The sequence below is a fragment of the Larus michahellis genome, chromosome 1 (genome assembly GCF_964199755.1).
Source record: "Larus michahellis chromosome 1, bLarMic1.1, whole genome shotgun sequence".
NCBI lineage: Eukaryota > Metazoa > Chordata > Aves > Charadriiformes > Laridae > Larus > Larus michahellis.
Genome location: NC_133896.1, coordinates 174,778,343 through 174,796,097, shown reverse-complemented (window position 1 = coordinate 174,796,097; position 17,755 = coordinate 174,778,343). Strand labels below are relative to the sequence as shown.

General features: G+C 36.1%; 1 protein-coding gene across 4 annotated transcripts in view; it reads right to left on the bottom strand.

Moving 5' to 3' along the window:
- Window positions 1–17,755, bottom strand: part of RBM26 (RNA binding motif protein 26) — a 56,035-nt gene that overhangs the window by 24,264 nt on the left and 14,016 nt on the right. For 2 of the 4 annotated variants that reach the window (XM_074563359.1, XM_074563377.1), the window contains exons 3-13: window positions 17,284–17,420; window positions 16,312–16,400; window positions 15,493–15,704; window positions 13,394–13,654; window positions 10,384–10,623; window positions 8,767–8,934; window positions 8,282–8,422; window positions 7,134–7,245; window positions 6,159–6,318; window positions 4,598–4,762; window positions 930–1,061 (exon numbers count right to left, since the gene is read on the bottom strand). In XM_074563359.1, the coding sequence (XP_074419460.1) occupies window positions 930–1,061; window positions 4,598–4,762; window positions 6,159–6,318; window positions 7,134–7,245; window positions 8,282–8,422; window positions 8,767–8,934; window positions 10,384–10,623; window positions 13,394–13,654; window positions 15,493–15,704; window positions 16,312–16,400; window positions 17,284–17,420 (1,817 nt within the window). The remainder of the gene's footprint in view (window positions 1–929; window positions 1,062–4,597; window positions 4,763–6,158; window positions 6,319–7,133; window positions 7,246–8,281; window positions 8,423–8,766; window positions 8,935–10,383; window positions 10,624–13,393; window positions 13,655–15,492; window positions 15,705–16,311; window positions 16,401–17,283; window positions 17,421–17,755) is intronic. The other 2 variants (XM_074563367.1, XM_074563386.1) reach the window with 1 other exon arrangement.

The window sequence follows — 17,755 nt, the reverse complement described above, 5'->3', positions numbered from 1 at the left end:
AAAACATATTTAACTAATAAAACCATAGACTTTTGAGAAACAACACAAGACAAATAATATTGAAGTAGCTGATAAAATGAATTTTAGGTATTTGATTTTACAGTTAATATACATCTATAACTAGACTGGAGAAGACAAAGATAAACTCAAATTTGGAATCAAAGATTAAAGTACATACTTTTTTGCAAGAAGTGAATGACATGTTAGTTGGCAAAGGATTATCTACACAGGCCCTTTTAATTATACTTCAGTTTCTGCATTTTATAATCTGGTATTTGTAGGCATCAACTGCAGAAAGCTGTTGCTTCAATTTAAACTACAAATGTTTTCTGAAGTGTGGTGATCTTCCTTTTCACAAGTAAAACTAAGTAATGGCACAACACTGATAATGAGATACTTCTAAGACAATAAAAATTTAAAGGTTATTAGTTTTTTTTCTCATAGGAGTAACATGCCAGATTCTGTGGTTATTCATGTCATACTGCGGTTACAGTCTTCCTGGTACTGAGGGTGATGTACAAATACAGAAAAAACTTTTAGATGCTGACCATCCGTCTCTAATGGTTTTAGCTGTTTAACATATATAATATTAAAAAAAGGACAGCTTTTAGTTCTTTGGATAGAAACCAACTTTATTTTGAAATCTGAAAACTGCAATTTAACACAACATTGCCGAAATATTGTCAGAGTCTTTTGGGTTTTTTTTATTAATTAAAAAGCTATGATACTAAAAATTAAATACCATGCTTGGGTAAGAAAGCCAAATATCACTGCACTGAGGAAAGCCTGAATATCAAAACACCACTCACAATCAAATTAGATGCACTTACAAGTAGTAAATGTGTAGTTGCACTATGTAAGTAAATGTAATGGATACATTCATACATGATGGAACCTATAACAGAAACGCAACTGATTTTCATACATACCTGAGCGACTTCTGTATTGGCACTCTGTGCTTCTGCAGGTTCAATATTACTTGCAGGTACCGGACCTAATCGCTCCTTGACTGATTGCTTCACTACCGGTAAACTAGGTTGCGGAACTAAGGGTTGTATTACCTGTAATACCGCCCCACCCCCCAAAAAGCACATCATAATATTAACAACAGGAGGCTGCTACAATATCTAGTAATGTAGTTCAATAAATACACAAAGAAATTGCTGCAATGGCATTTAGATTTACAATTCTTCCTTTTTATCATTCAACAGCTTATTCACCTGATGGCAAAAATAAATACTTAGTGAGATTTAGGATGTTATACTGACTATCTGTGTAGTGCATACAGCAATAACATCTATTTTGTACTTGCAACTCTCAAAAGTCAAACAAGTCTGGTCTATTTCTGTGAATCACATCTACTTAGACCATCTTAATTTCCACCTGTTAGAACCGAATAAAAAGTAATTAGCAGTCTCCTGATTCCTTTCACAAATCTTTCATCATCAACCATTTAGATACAAACTTGTATCATAAAGACTCTCGTTTTTTTACAGCAATATGTTGCTTTTCATCTCCCCTGTGTTTGACTTGGACAAAACAGAAAAAGAAGAAGGATATGGAGACACACAGTCATGGGACCGAGGAAAAATAATACAGAGCAGCTAATCTTTGAACCTACTATGGATATGCCCTGACAGCTAACACCTTGCCTGTTTTTTTCTTTGACAAAAACATTAAACACTTAAAAAGGAAAAAATATGCTTCCAAGCAAGCTTCCTGTCATATTTATGACCCTCAGGAGGTCACCTAATCCATTCCTCCACTCCAGGGCAAAGTCAGCTATAACTAAGCCATTACTGACAGTATCTATCTATCTAGTTCTTACAGATTTCCAATGAAAGAGGTCCTATCACCTCGCGTGGCAGAAGTGTTTCAGTATCCTTTAGAATTGGAAAATGTTTTTTAATATTTAACCTAAATCTCCTGTGCTGCCTTTTAAGGCCCGTACTTGTTGTTTTATCTACTGCAAATGTAGAGAGCATATTATTTCTGCTTCCTGGCAGAAGCCTTTTATTTGATGATTTATTATGGTTGACTCCCACTATCTTTACTAAGTACTTCCACAAGAATTTTCCAAAGTAATCCTGCTGAGGTAACAGCAATGGTCAAGAAATTGTGCAGGATCAGATACTACTGAAGGGACAACTTGAAAGCCAACTGATTTTACGTAGAAAAAAATTCAAAAGTCTGTCTTTAGATCCTGACAGAAAAATATCTGTCTGGAAACCATTATAAATATAAGTGAAATTAATTTAGCTGTAATTAATAAATTAGTACTCCAGAAATCTTGACAAAAATTCAAATACTTATAGTATATGAAGTACTAGAAGAAAAGAGTTTCCACACTACTCGAAGATACGATACCAAATATTAATTTCAATTAAAAGGGAAGTAAGTATTCATCCTCCTGACAGGCTTATGAATTTAAAATACCTGTTTACTGACTCAACAATTCCATCATTCTTGTATTTTGAGGTAGAAGAATATGAAAGCATTGCACCTAAACTTTTAATTTCCTGTTTAAATTTTTCTTGTCACTGTGCTCCCTCTGTTGCCCATAACAGACTTCGAACTGTAGTCTCCTAACACATGCCTTTCAGGCTGTCCTTTGTGAAGTGAGAACCCTTAATACTGTCACCTGGTACTAAAGGGAACTCATTCTCAAACCATCAAGGATTACTTGGCCAAAGGTGATATGCTGGGAAGCTAGTAACATCACTAAAAACTATAAGACTATTTAAAATTGATGTTTTGCAAAATCACAAATATACAGATCCAATATTTATTTGGAAATACACAGATAATACGCCAAGCTTGATAGCATAAACAGCAGACAAGCTGATGGCAATAACTGTTCAAGCTATCCTTCTCAAGAGATATAATGTTTGTATGAATACAAATGACATACTCCACTGCCCTCTTCTGGCCGATGAGATGTAAGTCAAGCTTAAAAAATACCATTTTGAGTAGCACTAGTTCAGATCCAGCATGACATTCATAAATTTGATTCCAAACTCAAGTCTATAGGATGGTAACTGGGGAGACAGTGAGATAGGCGTCATTAAAACTGCATTTTTGTAGATAAAAAGTGGGGCACTAGAGTGAAAAGAAACTGTTAAAATGCCCTACAGCAGGATTGCTATGGAAAACTGAATCACTGATTCTGAATGATGATGACATATGCCATCCAGAGAAAGAAGGAATTAAAAACTTAGAGCCGCAATTGAAAGAACCCTCTAACAACTCATTTGTTCATTATATTAGCGTATATAAATAAGTGAACTTTTCTTCTACAGAGCCTGCTTCCTATTTCTTAAGTGTAGAGTGAGTTGTTTCACACTGACAGCAAACCCAATGAAGTAGGATACACGAGTATTTAGAACGACTTGCTACAGCAGGAGCTAACTGACAAGACTCTATCCAATAACCTACACAACCTGGGAAAATCCAAGCTTCCTCTTATGTTTGAGAAGAACCACTATGCCTGCTAATAAATCCGATTTGGCTCGCCACAGGTTATGAATCTAAGCTCCACAACAGTAACTGCTGTTTCACATCCTTAAGAAGTTGCCAATGCTACTATACACGTGACAACTACCAACAGGTGCTCCACTGTGCCATTCAATCCAAAAACATAGACTTGAATAGACTACTGCAGTTGGAAGGGACCTACAGTGATCATCTAGTCCAACTATCTGATCACTTCAGAGCTAGTCAGAAGCTAAAGAGTATTATTAAGGGTATTATCCAAATGCCTCTTAAACGCTAGCAGGCTTTGGGCATCGACTACCTCTCCAGGAAGCCTCTTGAAGTTTCTGACCACGCTCTCCGTAAAGAAACGCTTCCTAATGTCCAGTCTGAACCTCCCCTGATGCAGCTTTGAACCACTCCCATGCCACTAGATCCCAGGGAGATCAGCACCTCCCTCCCTCTCCACTTAAAAGTACAAAATATCCCTGATCTATTTCCCCAAAATTAGTCTCCTAATGCAGTTCTCCTCTTACACTGTCATTCGCATATCCTCTCTCTCTACATATATATACATACACACATATGTGTATGTGTGTGTGTGTGTGTATCTGTATATACATACAGGTACCTTCATGTAAAATAAATTCTATTTCTATTTTCTATAGCAGTATGCATGCTAAATAGGAAAGGAAAAAGGAAAAGACGGGAAAAAACGGCACCTTTGGGAAGAAAACGGAGATTATCTTCCAAGAAAAGAAATGTAACTCTGCTGTCTGTCATGCTCACCAGAAAAAAAAAAAGCCTATACTAGTTAAAGCAAAATAGATGTTATCCACCAGACAGTAGCATCAAATCTTGCTCCACATGAGATGACAACAGAGCTAAATTCTCTGTAAGTCACACAAGGGCTTTCTTTAAATACCTCCAGTCTTATCTTGCTAATTAACTCCTGAACCTTGTGTCTGAAGTCAAAGAATCTAGAATTAAAGAGTAACTTTTGGAGAACTACATGAAGTATCCATTATTTTAAAAGTACTTTGTTTACTTCCTATAAACATTTTTTAAAAATGTTTAAATTATATTTTACATAAAATTGTAGACAGAATAGACTTAGATCCTGTACCTTCTGCGGAGTATTTTGGATTTGCGGTGCACTGCCTTCTCGATGCCAATAAACTTTAATAAAACGATTATTTAATACTGCTTCTGTACTTGATATAGCTTTCTTTGCTTCCTCGTGCGTGGCAAACTGAATAAGGGCACCTTCTGGATCACCCTGATAGGCAACCTAAGATTTAAAACAGAAGAACAAAACTTACTGCATGTAGGATTTTCATTTGTGTCTTGATTATCATAAAATCACTAGTTTCAAGGCTCAGAAGCTCACAATTTAAACCCAATATGGGTCAGCTGATAAATACTTCCCATTCATTACACTGTTTGAAAAGCCTCATGTCAAGAAACAACCTTAGGATTAAGCTAATAAACTTTAGGAATAGTTAAAAACACCAAAACAAACAAACTGAAGTAAAATGCCTAAATAGTCAAACACTATTTTCTAATTGCAAATAAGAGTAGCTGTTAAAAGACAAGCGGAAACATCACTGAAGTAAATAAAATTGCTACAAAAAATACAGGGGTCAGTTAATAAATGTCCTATCTAGTACGAGAAATAAAAAACAAAGTTCATTTTGGTTTTCCTCCTTTGAGTATTAACATATTATTTTAGACACATTAAGAGAACAAAAAATACCTTTTGGAAGAAGAGGATAGCTTGCAATATCTATCTGAATATTTGTCTGTCTCTCTATACACATTCACACACAGTTTTACTTGCCTTACTGAACCACACTGCCTCTAATACACCAATATTCTTAGGTGAACTATGGAAAGGCTTAAGAAATATTTAAAAGCAATTAAGAGAGATTTAAATTCCCTCAGTGTTCAGACAGGCACAGGAGCTTTATTCTGTAGTCTATCAGTACACACAAAAATATTCTATTACACCTCTTACTTAACCTCTCAGTGCAAACAAGAAAGCGTACACAAAACCACTAGCCAGCATCTTAAACTTGTTGATAACGAAACATGATGAAAGATCAGACTGAGCAGCTCAGAGACCGGATATGAAATACTGACATTACACATACAGCCTGCAATGCGTAACATCAACCTAAGTTAGGCCTTAGTTCTTTGCATCTCTCTTGTAATCTTTCTCTAATTGTTTGCCTATTTCTGTTTATAAACACGGGTCACTCGGATACACCACAAAGTAATTATAAGGGATAAACTATGGGACTAGAAAGAAACTGTATCACAGGGACTGCTTTCTGGATGAGAAATACAGGTTTTCTGTATTCACGATTTACCTCAAAAAAATACAGATGGTTTATGATATCCGATCCAAACTTGAGAAAAGGGCTGAAGGAAAAACACTTCAAATCAATTTTCAATGTTTTAAACATTGTATCTTAAATGTTTTATCTGTGAGGAAAACGGTTGTTCAAAATCTAAAAGACAACTAGAACACTTCACTTCTGCTTTTTCAATGACTGTTCCATTAAAAACAATGAGATCATGTTTAAGAAACAAGTTTCAGGGAACCAGGTAAAAATCAACTGACATTGTCCTTTCAGCAACTACCTCAAGTCAAAGCATACTGCCTTCTCTTTGTTGACTCTTACCTGTAAGTTGACTAAGTTTCCAAACTTACTGAAGTGCTCATTAAGTTTGCTGATATTGTTAAGTTCTGGGGGAACTTTCCTCAATTCAAGTTTTGTATTTTCATTTCCAAACTGCAACTTCTTCTGGAAACCTGGACTATTTGTTCTGTTAAAGTTTTGCCTGCAACAAATAAAAATCAAGCCAGAAATCCATAGCACGCTAGCAAACACAATGTTAAATTGTATAAGCTTACATAGGAGCATGTGTGTATGAAACACAGAGAGAAAGATCTGCAGACTTTAAAAAAAAAATATGATTTTAGAAAAGTGTAGAAAGGTACAGCACACAGGCCCATATACCTGCAGTTTTCCCCACCAATACTCTCAGCATACCCCAGCACATAAATCTGTGAGATAATTCACAATAATTTTCTTGTAACAGCAAGTCCTGACCTCCACATTGCTTCTTTCCAAAAACTATTTCTCAGCTACTCATGGAATTTCCCCACTAACACTTTAAATAACTATTACTTGAAGGCTCTCCACAGTCCCAGTAATCTCTTAAAATCCCTTCCAACCTTCTGTCGCCCCAGGTATAGCTGGACACTAAGCACTGCACCCTCTATTTTCTGTCAGTAATATACCTGGCAACTCAATACAAAATAGCAATGACAATGACACAATCCACATTTTAAAACTAAAATCAGTCATCTCTAACAGCCACCATACTGCAGCCTCCCTTTCTCAGATCGTTCCTGCTTTCAGGGAGTAGATCTCGGTATCATCCAAAGCAACTTCAGCTATCTCTATACTGCCTTTGAGAGAAGACAGTCAAATACAGATCACTCTTACAGTGTGATTTATTTTAGTACAGTCAGCTTATTCAGAGGTTAACTTGCTTGCAATTTATATACATTTTATATATCTTTCAGATTACAGGAAAAAGCTCCATGGAATTCCAACTATTAAGCCAACCTTGTGTTAATGATCACTCACTTGTCAAACCAAGTCTTCTTTGTAGGAACTCCACCATCCCCTGCACCAATTGTTCTTTTCCTGGATTCAGCATCTACCACTATTCTCATACTACTTTTATTAGGAGGTTTTTCTGTAAACAGATGAAAAGATTTTACAATACTTTTTGTAATGTCTGTGTTAAAAGGTATTCCGCTCACATTGAACTTACATTGAAAAGTACAACTGTTTAGTTTGAAACGACTATGATCCTCTTTCAAACTGAATCAAATCTTGGTCACAGAGTTTTCTTAACTACCAACAGATGCCATGACAGATCAAAATTGCTAATAGCTTTCAATCTGTCACAGTAATATCATACACAGGAAAAACAAAAGAGGTGCGACAGAAGGCATCTGCCTCCTGATGACTGCACACACTGATTCACAATGTCCCCTACAATCCTCTGAGGCTCACGCCTTTTATGCTAACAACTCCATTCTACTATTATATGTCACACACAAAAATGCTCATGATAGGAAATGTACAGTACTCCAGAGCACTAACACCTAAGAGCAAGATTTAGGGATGGAGTGGGAGAGGAGTGGCTCTTGCTGAAGAACAGGAATCATATTGGGGGACCCCTCACTAAAAACATACCAACAAAAACATAGTAAGATTAAATACAAATATATACAAATGTAAACAAACCCACATTAAAAAAAATAGTTTTATTCCTCTTCCTTTCTCATTTTGTATGCTGCTGCTTCTTCTCAGGGCCATAGAACTATGAGGTTAAGATTAGTCATACACAATTGTCTGCTACCAGATAAAAATAACTCCTCTCCACAGCAAAAATTATCCTAGGAGTGTTAACAGAAACATTAACATTTTTCTGTATAAAAGATATACAAAGTGACCAGTTATTACAGCCAAGTGTAAACTGTGCAAAACTCTAGCAAGCGCTTTCATGTACCTGTAAAAATGCAGAAAGGAAGCAACTAGAAGCACAATTTCCTATTCAATTAAACTTCTTTTAATTCCAGAAGACTAAAAAAAAAAAAAAAAAAACCACAAAACAAACAAAAACCAAACCCCACAATGTTTTCCAGTATTACATTCTCTGAAAACTGCCTCAATCTGCATTAATGTAAGAAAACCAGCTAAACTTTGTAACTTTGAGAGCATACCTCTGGGTGGTAGATCCATATCACCTGATGTGAGTCCTATCAAATTTGGTCTTTGGGCATGTACTCTATGTCTATACATAGGTCTTGAAGTATTTGTTATACTTGGAGCTTCAGGATTATAGCCATCTGTGTCATACGTTTCTGGTAACAAAGAAATTGTCTAATTAAAATAAATTGCAGTTAAAACCCCTATGGTTTCAAATATAATATTTTATTTAATTACAACATACACATATAAGAGCCGTATAACAACTATCCTAAAACTGCCATGCCAAATTTTCTGCTTGAACACAGTGAAACTATTATTCCACAGTCAAGATTCACATTTTACATGCAAATTTTACTTGTCCTGAAATAAGTTAGCAAAAAAGAGCGTTTAAGTTACTGTCACAGTGTAAATGACACACTTATTCTACCAAACTATGAAATTATAATCTCTAAAAAGTACAGTATAATATGAATCAATGTTATTCTATTTAGCAAACCTTGTGGGCAAAGCCTCAGTACTACACCTGCTGTAAAAAGAGAGGGTGGAGCAGGAGGCGGCTGGTGATGAATACCCGTTGTTACAACAGTAGGAACTGAGCTAGTTGCTGAGTTTGGGGGAGCATCCATGCCAGCAGGCTGCAATGGGGGAAGTGGAGGGGGTGGTCCTGTCAAAACCAAAGAAAAACACTGTGTTAACTTATTATCCGCTACACCTGCATTACACTCAACTCATAAGGAAATTGATCTGAAATGTTTTTAAGGCTATTCAAAAAAAAAAAAAAAAAAGGGGGGGGGAGTGAGAGGGCATATATACAGACAAGATGTTGCACCATTCATTCATATGAAACCAACCCCACCAGCAAATGACTCAGAACTTAAGACTATAGAGAAAAGCATTTGAATAGTTTAACGTTTCTCTTCACACCTTCTTTCCAGAAGCAAAATTTAATTGCTAACCCAGTATTCATCTTCACCAACATAAGATTTTTGAAGCTCTACAGAACCCACTCAAAGAAATAAATTCTATTTTTTAATAGGGTATAACAAAAATATTCTGTGATGACAATAACTAACTTGATTGAAATTATTTTCCAAATACCCAAGAAGAAACCTACAACTATGGTGGAAGCCAAAGGGATCTTTCTTAAAACTGAGGGGTTTTTTTGTTTGGTTGGTTGGCTTGACTTTTTTTACAACAGGTTACGTGACACTTTCAAAGCTAAGCAGTCAAGCCTGACCTTCAATTTAATCATTGTCAAAAACAGGTTTTGGAAAAGACACAAAGTCACATATTTGGACTTTCCACACAGATCTGGAAATAGCATGTAAGGCAGAACTGATCACCACAGCAATACAGTTACTCTCTACACTAAGTGAAATAAATAAATTCAGTTCTTACCTAAATATACTATCAACCAGAAATGAAAAACAGTTTAAGAAACTTTCAAGCAATATCAAATACCAATTATTCTTTAATAATTTTACCAAGTGGGACATCTAAGTTAATAAAAAAGAGAGAAATGAATAATCACATAAAACTAACATAACAGTTTTTACACTACACAAGGGAACTGTATATTAAACTGCTATTTTACAAATGACAGCCAGGAACACAACTCTTCATGTAATTTTTAGTGCTTGAGCCAAAGTACTTTCCAATGAAAAAGTAAACAAGCTGGAGAATTTTCTTAGTTACAAGTTTAGTTTCGAAATTAATTGAAAATAATATATTTTCAGGTACAAATTTGATGTGGTGCCCAATATCTGTTGTTTCCAGGAATCTCCCTTCTCCACTAACAGTAGTCAGCTTTGGACAACTTCTCCTATAAAACTCAAGGAACTGAGTTTTGTCACACCATGCTTTTGCTTAAACACAATTAAAATACAATTCCATAGTCAAGATTCACATTTAACATGCAAATTTTACAACAATCAACTTTGCAACAATTACGATAAAAATCAATCATTTTGGGGTAAGCTATGCCATAGTAGAGCCTAGGACAACTTTCTGAAATATAGTTGGCATTCTTAAAACATTTTTTTTGCACTGCACACAGCCCATGTAACATCCAGGCTTTTCTACTAAAAGATGGGTTTTATTCTTTTTAAATTACCTGTTACAGGTGGAAGGCTAGGTGGTAAGGGGCCCGGTGGTGGCACCGGAGGTCTAAGGTTCACAGGAGGAGGACTCAGAATTGGTGGAGGGGGAGGAAGTCCAGGAGGAGGTGGTCCTTCGACAACAGGGGGCTGTGCTGGAAAAGGCAGAATGCCAGGAAGATTCACATCTTCTACCACTACTGGATCGCTTCCATGGTCAAAGGGGCACATGTCTCCTCTCATACAGAAACCCTTTTCTGAAACATCAAAAAAAATTTGTTGTTAGTATTCAACAGCTGTAGTTTGACTGACAGTAGGTATGACACATTCTCTTGTGTAATGCAGTACTTTGTAAATTAAGAGCTTCACATACCAGCAGAATTTTATATTAGAAAATGAAATTGGCTGTTTATTTTAACAGTCAGAACATAGGAAGACTGCAGCAAGATCTTAGCAGAATAAATACAGGAGTTACATTTTGTCTTGAAGAATTAATTCAGCACTGAATTGTAACAAACTGTGAAAGCAAAGAATGAAATCCAGTTGTAATTGCATTAACAAAACCACAGTATTTCTAAGTAACAACTGCAGATATTGGGATTGAAAAACCCCCAATAAAGTTAGAAGTTAATATTGTAAAATTACAATGTGAGAAAATTCACTCCAATTCCTTTTTCCCCTTTGCAATTATTTCAGGAAGAATTAGAATATTTTGCTATAGTTTAATGCAATTATGTAAGAGCAAAAAACTTTGTTATTTACATATATATGCATTGTATAAGCATATATGTACATACATATGGAAATATGAAATATTAAAAATATATTATATATATTAATATAAAAAATAAATTAAAAAATTACTTATTTTCTTTTACATGCAAGTAAAACATTGGAGCAGGTCCAGAGGAGGGCCACAAAAGCGACGAGAGGGCTGGAACACCTCTCCTATGAAGACAGGCTGAGAGGGTTGGGGCTGTTCAGCCTCAAGAAGAAAAGGCTCCAGGGGTCCTTATTGCGGCCTTTCAATACTTAAAGGGGGCTTATAAGAAAGATGTGGAGACAGACTTTTTAGTAAGGCCTATAGCAATAGGACAAGGGGTAATGGTTTTAAACCAAGGGAGGGTAGATTCAGACTGGATATAAGGAAGAAGTTTTTACAATGACGATGGTGAAACACTGAAACAGGTTGCCCAGAGAGGCGGTAGATCCTTGGAAGCATTTAAGGTCAGGTTGGATGGGTCTCTGAGCAACCTGGTCTACTTGAAGATGTCCCTGCTCATTGCAGGGGGTTGGACTAGATGACCTTTAAAGGTCCCTTCCAAACTATTCTATGATTATCTGTTTAGCAACAGCATCCACAAAACCCCTCAGCACAATACAACGCAATATGGGGGAAAAGTTCAAAACATCTTCAGGTGAAATGGGAAGAAAGCTGAGCGTCTGCTTCCTCAAAACATGATGCTGAAAAGCATATTGTATTACCTCATTTTCAGGAAGAATTATAGAATGTATAAATTGAAAAGTTAAGAAAAAAAAAAAAATCTAAGTTCTACAGAGGGTCAAGCAAAAAATGTGAAAGTGCAGATAGGAAGAGCAGTAGGTTGGAACCAGCTAGCCACAGAAGACAGAGGTGAGTTTATAAATTTAGAAGACACAAACAGCCATGAGAAAAGAAAATGGAAAAGACATAGAATGGTTTGGGTTGGAAGGGACCTTAAAGATCACCTAGTTCCAACCCCCCTGCCATGGACAGGGACGCCTCCCACGAGACCAGGCTGCTCAAAGCCCCATCCAGCCTGGCCTTGAACACTTCCAGGGATGGGGCATCTACAGCTTCTCCCAGCAACATGTCCCAGTGTCTCACCACCCTCACAGTAAAGAATTTCTTCCTAATATACATCTACTGAGAGATTTTAGTAATAGTCAGAAACGTAGGGGAAAAAAAAACAACAACAGTAAAAATCTGAGGATAACTATATCACAGTTTTCCAACACACTACTATTTGCTTCATACTTGGAAATAATAAGCTCCTATAGAAAAGAGATTGTTAAAGGAAACAAGTCCCAGTGTCATGCCTGGAGACGTTATTTCAAAAGTATACTAGCCTGCATGTTTTGTTCCTTTCTGAAATACCTGTAGAGCTGGGAGACCAGGACACAACATTCTGCAGCTCAGCTTGCATTAGCAGAAAACTTCAAAACAAAACTACACTGTCACAACTCCACTTGCTCCACAGCACTGCTGTGACACATACTGGCAAAGATTTTCTTCACAAGTGCAACTCTGCCAATGCTTGAGAGCTCACCCTCCCTTTTTCTTTAATGAAAAACAAATTATATTCTAATCAGAGTTCCAAGTGTAAGCTGGCATAGATCTTAAACTCGTCATTGTGATATACAACAGAAAAAACTTTAGGGGGAAATTTAAACTCTTTTGAGCTAATAGGTTGATTGGCTGAATTTAGCTAAGTCACTGCCAACTGCAGCAGCCTCTTCTGTGGATTTTGGCACAAGACATGCAAAATGATAGCTTAAGACACAGATAAGCACAAAAAGCCACCCAGTTTTAAGAAACACCTAGACGGAAAAAGTAGCTTAACATTCGCCTGGGAAGCTGCAGCTCTAGACCTTTCTAGTTAAAAATTATTTCTCAGCTAGTATGGAACAAGGTGCTAATCATGGTCAAAACTAGCAAATACAGTATTTGGTTTAAACATGACATAAGACAGAAAACCTGAGTAAAACTGGGGGGTTTTTTATAACTTTTTAATATAAATATACTAGTTTTCATCTATATAAATTAATTCTAGGAACTAAAAATCTATCCAAACGCTAATAAAGAAAGCTGTCTAAAAGCTAAGTTAATAAAAAGTGGATAAAATTTGCGTTCAAGAATTGTGTAATAAAAAAAACCAAACAACACAGTATTAGAGGAGATCAGGAAAAGAAAGGAAAACTACCTCAGTCTCTTCAGAAAGGGGCCAATCAACGCTGCAGGAAGCAATTAACAAAATACAGACTTACCATCATAATCTCTACAGCGTTTCTTTGGCAGCGGAGGTCTTCCATAGGAGTTGTGGTCCAGCTGCTCTTCGTGGAACTCTGACCAGCTTTCAGTAGTGTTATTTCCATGATGAGCAGGAGCGATAACAGTAATAGTGCTGCTCAGCGTAGGGACAGGGTAGTGGCCGGATGAAATATTTGTCACAGAAGAAACTGGAGTATAATTGTTCTCTAATGGATCTGTTCTATCCATATCATATTTTGGCTTTCCCAAATCCCTTTCTATATTTGAAAGATTAAAAAAAAAAAAAGTCACATTAAGTTACATTGGATGATTCCTTCTGCACATTTTCACCAGAAGCAGCCACCAAGTATCTCTATTCCACATCAATTCAGCTCCAAATATAAAAATAATAACTGAAATGTTCTACAGGTTGCCCAGAGTGCCTGCAGAGTCTCCATCCTCGGAGTTATTTATATCCCAACTGGACAACGTCCTGAGCAACCTGGTCCAGTTTATCTGCTTTGAGAAGAAGTGTTGGACTACATGACCTTCAGAGGTCTCTTCCAACCTCAATTATTCCATGATTCTACATTCCAAAGGTTTAATCAGAAAAATAATAATCTTAAAAACACAGACTCAGCCATTGGGGTATTTTAATAACAGTTATACCCACATTAAAGCAGAAATCCTATTTAACTTCAAACAGAGTACATCTTTTGTAGTCATGCATATGTTCTAAGAACTTCAGATGGAAAGTTATTCTGAATAACGGGAAGCAATGGGCAAGAAAAAGGTAACCACCACTTAAAAACACTATAAAAGTTACACATCTTTAAGGTTGCAAGACACTGTTATTGTTTTATCTTCATTTTTTCTGCATTCAAATGCAGATGTTTATCGCATGCAAAGGTTTGTCATGACTGGGGAAATAATGGTGATTGACAGGTGTGGAACCCTCCTGGACAGATACAGCAGTAATATGACCTTTTATTCTGAATACATATAAACTATTCTCCCAATTTTCTAATATTACCATCAAATAAACAGTAAGTATCCAGATTAAGAAAGAAGAGCTCTGTCATGAGGTAAGTTCACAGACTCAAATAACCCCACATTAAAGGAACACTAATAAAAATGTCTTCAAGATAAGTGTGGATAACACAGGCTTTTCTTACTGTGCTTAGAAAAAGAAACAAGCTTTCACTATACGATATTGTCTATACATAAGATATTACCATTGCAGTTTATGTAAAATAAACCTTAAATTAAGTTTTAATCACATTGTAATCTTTTAGTTAAACTGCTGCATGGTTAACTTGCTCATTCGTAAGTTGTTTGGAAACTACCTGCTCTCATATTTTCAGGAACTCTGCATTCCTACTTTTAAGGCTGAGTTACCAAGGCCCATTCTACATAAAGAAAAATAACACACAGGAGACTTAAACAATGTAGAGGTAAAAACAGTCTTAAAACAGACTAAAGATACAAAATGACCCTCAATGCTCTTTTCCAATTTATCAGTAACAGTATTGGGAGAAAAAGCATTCTTTTCAGATGAATAAACAGCCTTGTTTTTAAAGAAGTTTAATTTGAAAAACTACTACACTGAAGCGTTAAATTCTACAGATACGTGTGCAAATGCAAATATTTACTGTAATACTTTCAGACCCTTCCTATGACACCAAGGAAGGGACAAGACAAAAAGAATAGAGCCCTACTGTTCTGCTTGACAAGTCATTTGTTGTCAAACACATAATTTCTGCCAGTTCTACCTCCGTAGATGGGTATTAATTTCTATATCTTCCCAAACCAGATTCTGAGTTTCCCAAAAGTTAATGAAATGGAACTAACTTGGATTTTTCTGCCTATGTTAGAACACTGCTTAGAAGTGGCCAACACAGTCAAAGGTATTAGCGAAGAATGGAGGGAAAGAGGGGAAAACAAGCACTGAAAACACAACCACATAAGCCTTATTTCCACAGAAAACCAAGCTAAATTTTAACATAGAAACAAGAACAACAGAGGAAATTTTGGTGCATTTGAACATAGTGTTTAGATTTAGTGTCTAAATTTTGTAGGCAACATTCACCGTATTTTAGAGACCAACTGTTGGTACCTCTGCTTCGTGTTCTGCTCCGGCTTCTGCTCCGGTCTCGATCCCGGTCCCGCAATCTCTCTTTGCTCCAACTTCTACTTCGACTCCTGCTATAGCTCCGACTCCTCCCTCTTCTTCTGTTATATCGATCCCTATAGGAATCTCTTCTGGGAGGATTTCTGTCATAATCTCTCTTCCGAGAACGCTCATCTTTTTTCCTTTCATCACGGCTTCTAAACATGTAATTTGGTAAGTTAATTACAAGAATTATGAAGCCATAATTTAAAACCTTAACTACCACTAAAACCCTTAAGAAATGGCAATGGAAAATGAGAGAAAAGCTAGAAATGGAATCTAACTATGGCCCTTCCTTTCTCCTCAAAAGGCTTCTAAAATTATTTTATTTGGTTTATTCTTTTTACTTTTACTATCCATATGATTTTAAAACCTGTGTAAAATTCTGTTTCTGCCCAACACTGCACCTTCCCCAAGATGGAAACACCAAAAAGGTAACAGTTACTGAAGGGAAGGCTTCTAAATTAAAATTATCACAATTATATCCCAATACTGAGCAGAGTAACTGTTGTAACACAAACCACAAATCTAATATAAAAACAAGTCATAAAACTCAAATGTGATAGTTGTGCACAACTCCGAGGCAGTTTAGACTGTCACTGATATACCTGACATTTAACTACATACGCAAAAGAGCAATAAAGTATTATTTTTAGGCTTATTAGGTGACCATACAGAATAAAAATATTTGATTTGGTAACACCATAAAAATCCAAATCCATCTGATTACTGATATAATACAATAGGTTAAGCAAAATTTATTACCTTGTATCTCTGTAGCGAGAACTTGACTGAGGAGGGCTGTGATTTAATCTTCTAGAAAACTTTTTCTCTCGCTCTTCCTCTTTCACTATCTGAATTTAAAGTATATACATTAGACCAAAACATGAGCACACTACCGTGAAGACTTCAGCACAATCAAATTAACACAAAAAACTCAAAATGCTGAGCAAAGTCAGCAGTAACACTGAACTGAAACAATGTTTTTGCATCTAATGCAGTTAGAGAACCTTCATAACGTGTTAGATTTCTATTTCTAGGAATATTCAAGGCACAGGTTGGGAGAAAATAAAGCAGAATAAACAGTACTTATTGTGCTGTACTGAAAATACATCTGCTTTTGCTACAGGTAGGCAAAATCCCATACTACAGGGCAGTGACAGATCTGGGAAGACATGAATATTCAACGATTGACACTGTAATGTCTTTTCTTCAACAGCAGGTTAGCTGGTTCAGATCACGGTTAAACACTTTCATGCAGCCAAACCTGAGCTGATGTTGAAAAGGACAAAGCTATTCTCCTGCCTCAAAGAACAACATAAACACTTGGGTCAAAATAAGGATGTTATCTGGATCAAGCAGCTGGAGGAATGAGGACTGCCATTTGGAATGGCAGCCTTGGATTTATGCTGAATTAAAGGGCAGCAGAACTACAACAGCAATCCTGAGCAAAGAACTAATGTAGGTTGTACTGCAATTCCTACACAACTCAATGACTTGATTTACATTTGCCGAGTCAGAAACACTTTGGTCTACCTTTGAAGCACCCACTTATGTTTAGAAAACTTGTGTAGCAGTACTTAACATACAAGGCACAAATCTTCTGACATATTTTAATGCTACAGTATAAGTTTGGGAAATATTGTTTATAAATAAATACGATGAAGCTGAACCACATAAGCAAACTACAGGAGTGAAGAAAAAAAGACATGAATTTAAAATAAAATCAATGCCTACCTCTTCTTTTTTTGTCTCTTTTTCTTGGTGCTGAAAAAACTCTACTTTCAGGCTTCCTGACGATGGTTGCTCTGGTGGAGGTAGATAGCTTTTTGTATTCACAGCATCAAACAGTTTTTCCACAAATATCTGAGTTTCTAAAAATAAAAAGCATACAAATACCCATTATTCAAAACTTCAGGTAACATTTGCTTTAAAAATAAATTTAAAAAAAATAAATCAACAATCACAAAAGTTAAAACAACGAAGAGTATATTTTTTGAATACTCTGATGCTAATTTTTTATTTTAAAAGGACATTTACAGAGCCAAGAAACATGTCAATAATGACAATGTTTCATAAAGGTTTTCAATCATTGAATTATTTAATGTCTCTTAATAAAACATCTGGAAGAATATTCCTGGAATATGTGCAGATCTCCAATACTTCTAATTCTGGCAATAACTCTTAATATCCTTAATTTTCTTCCAGG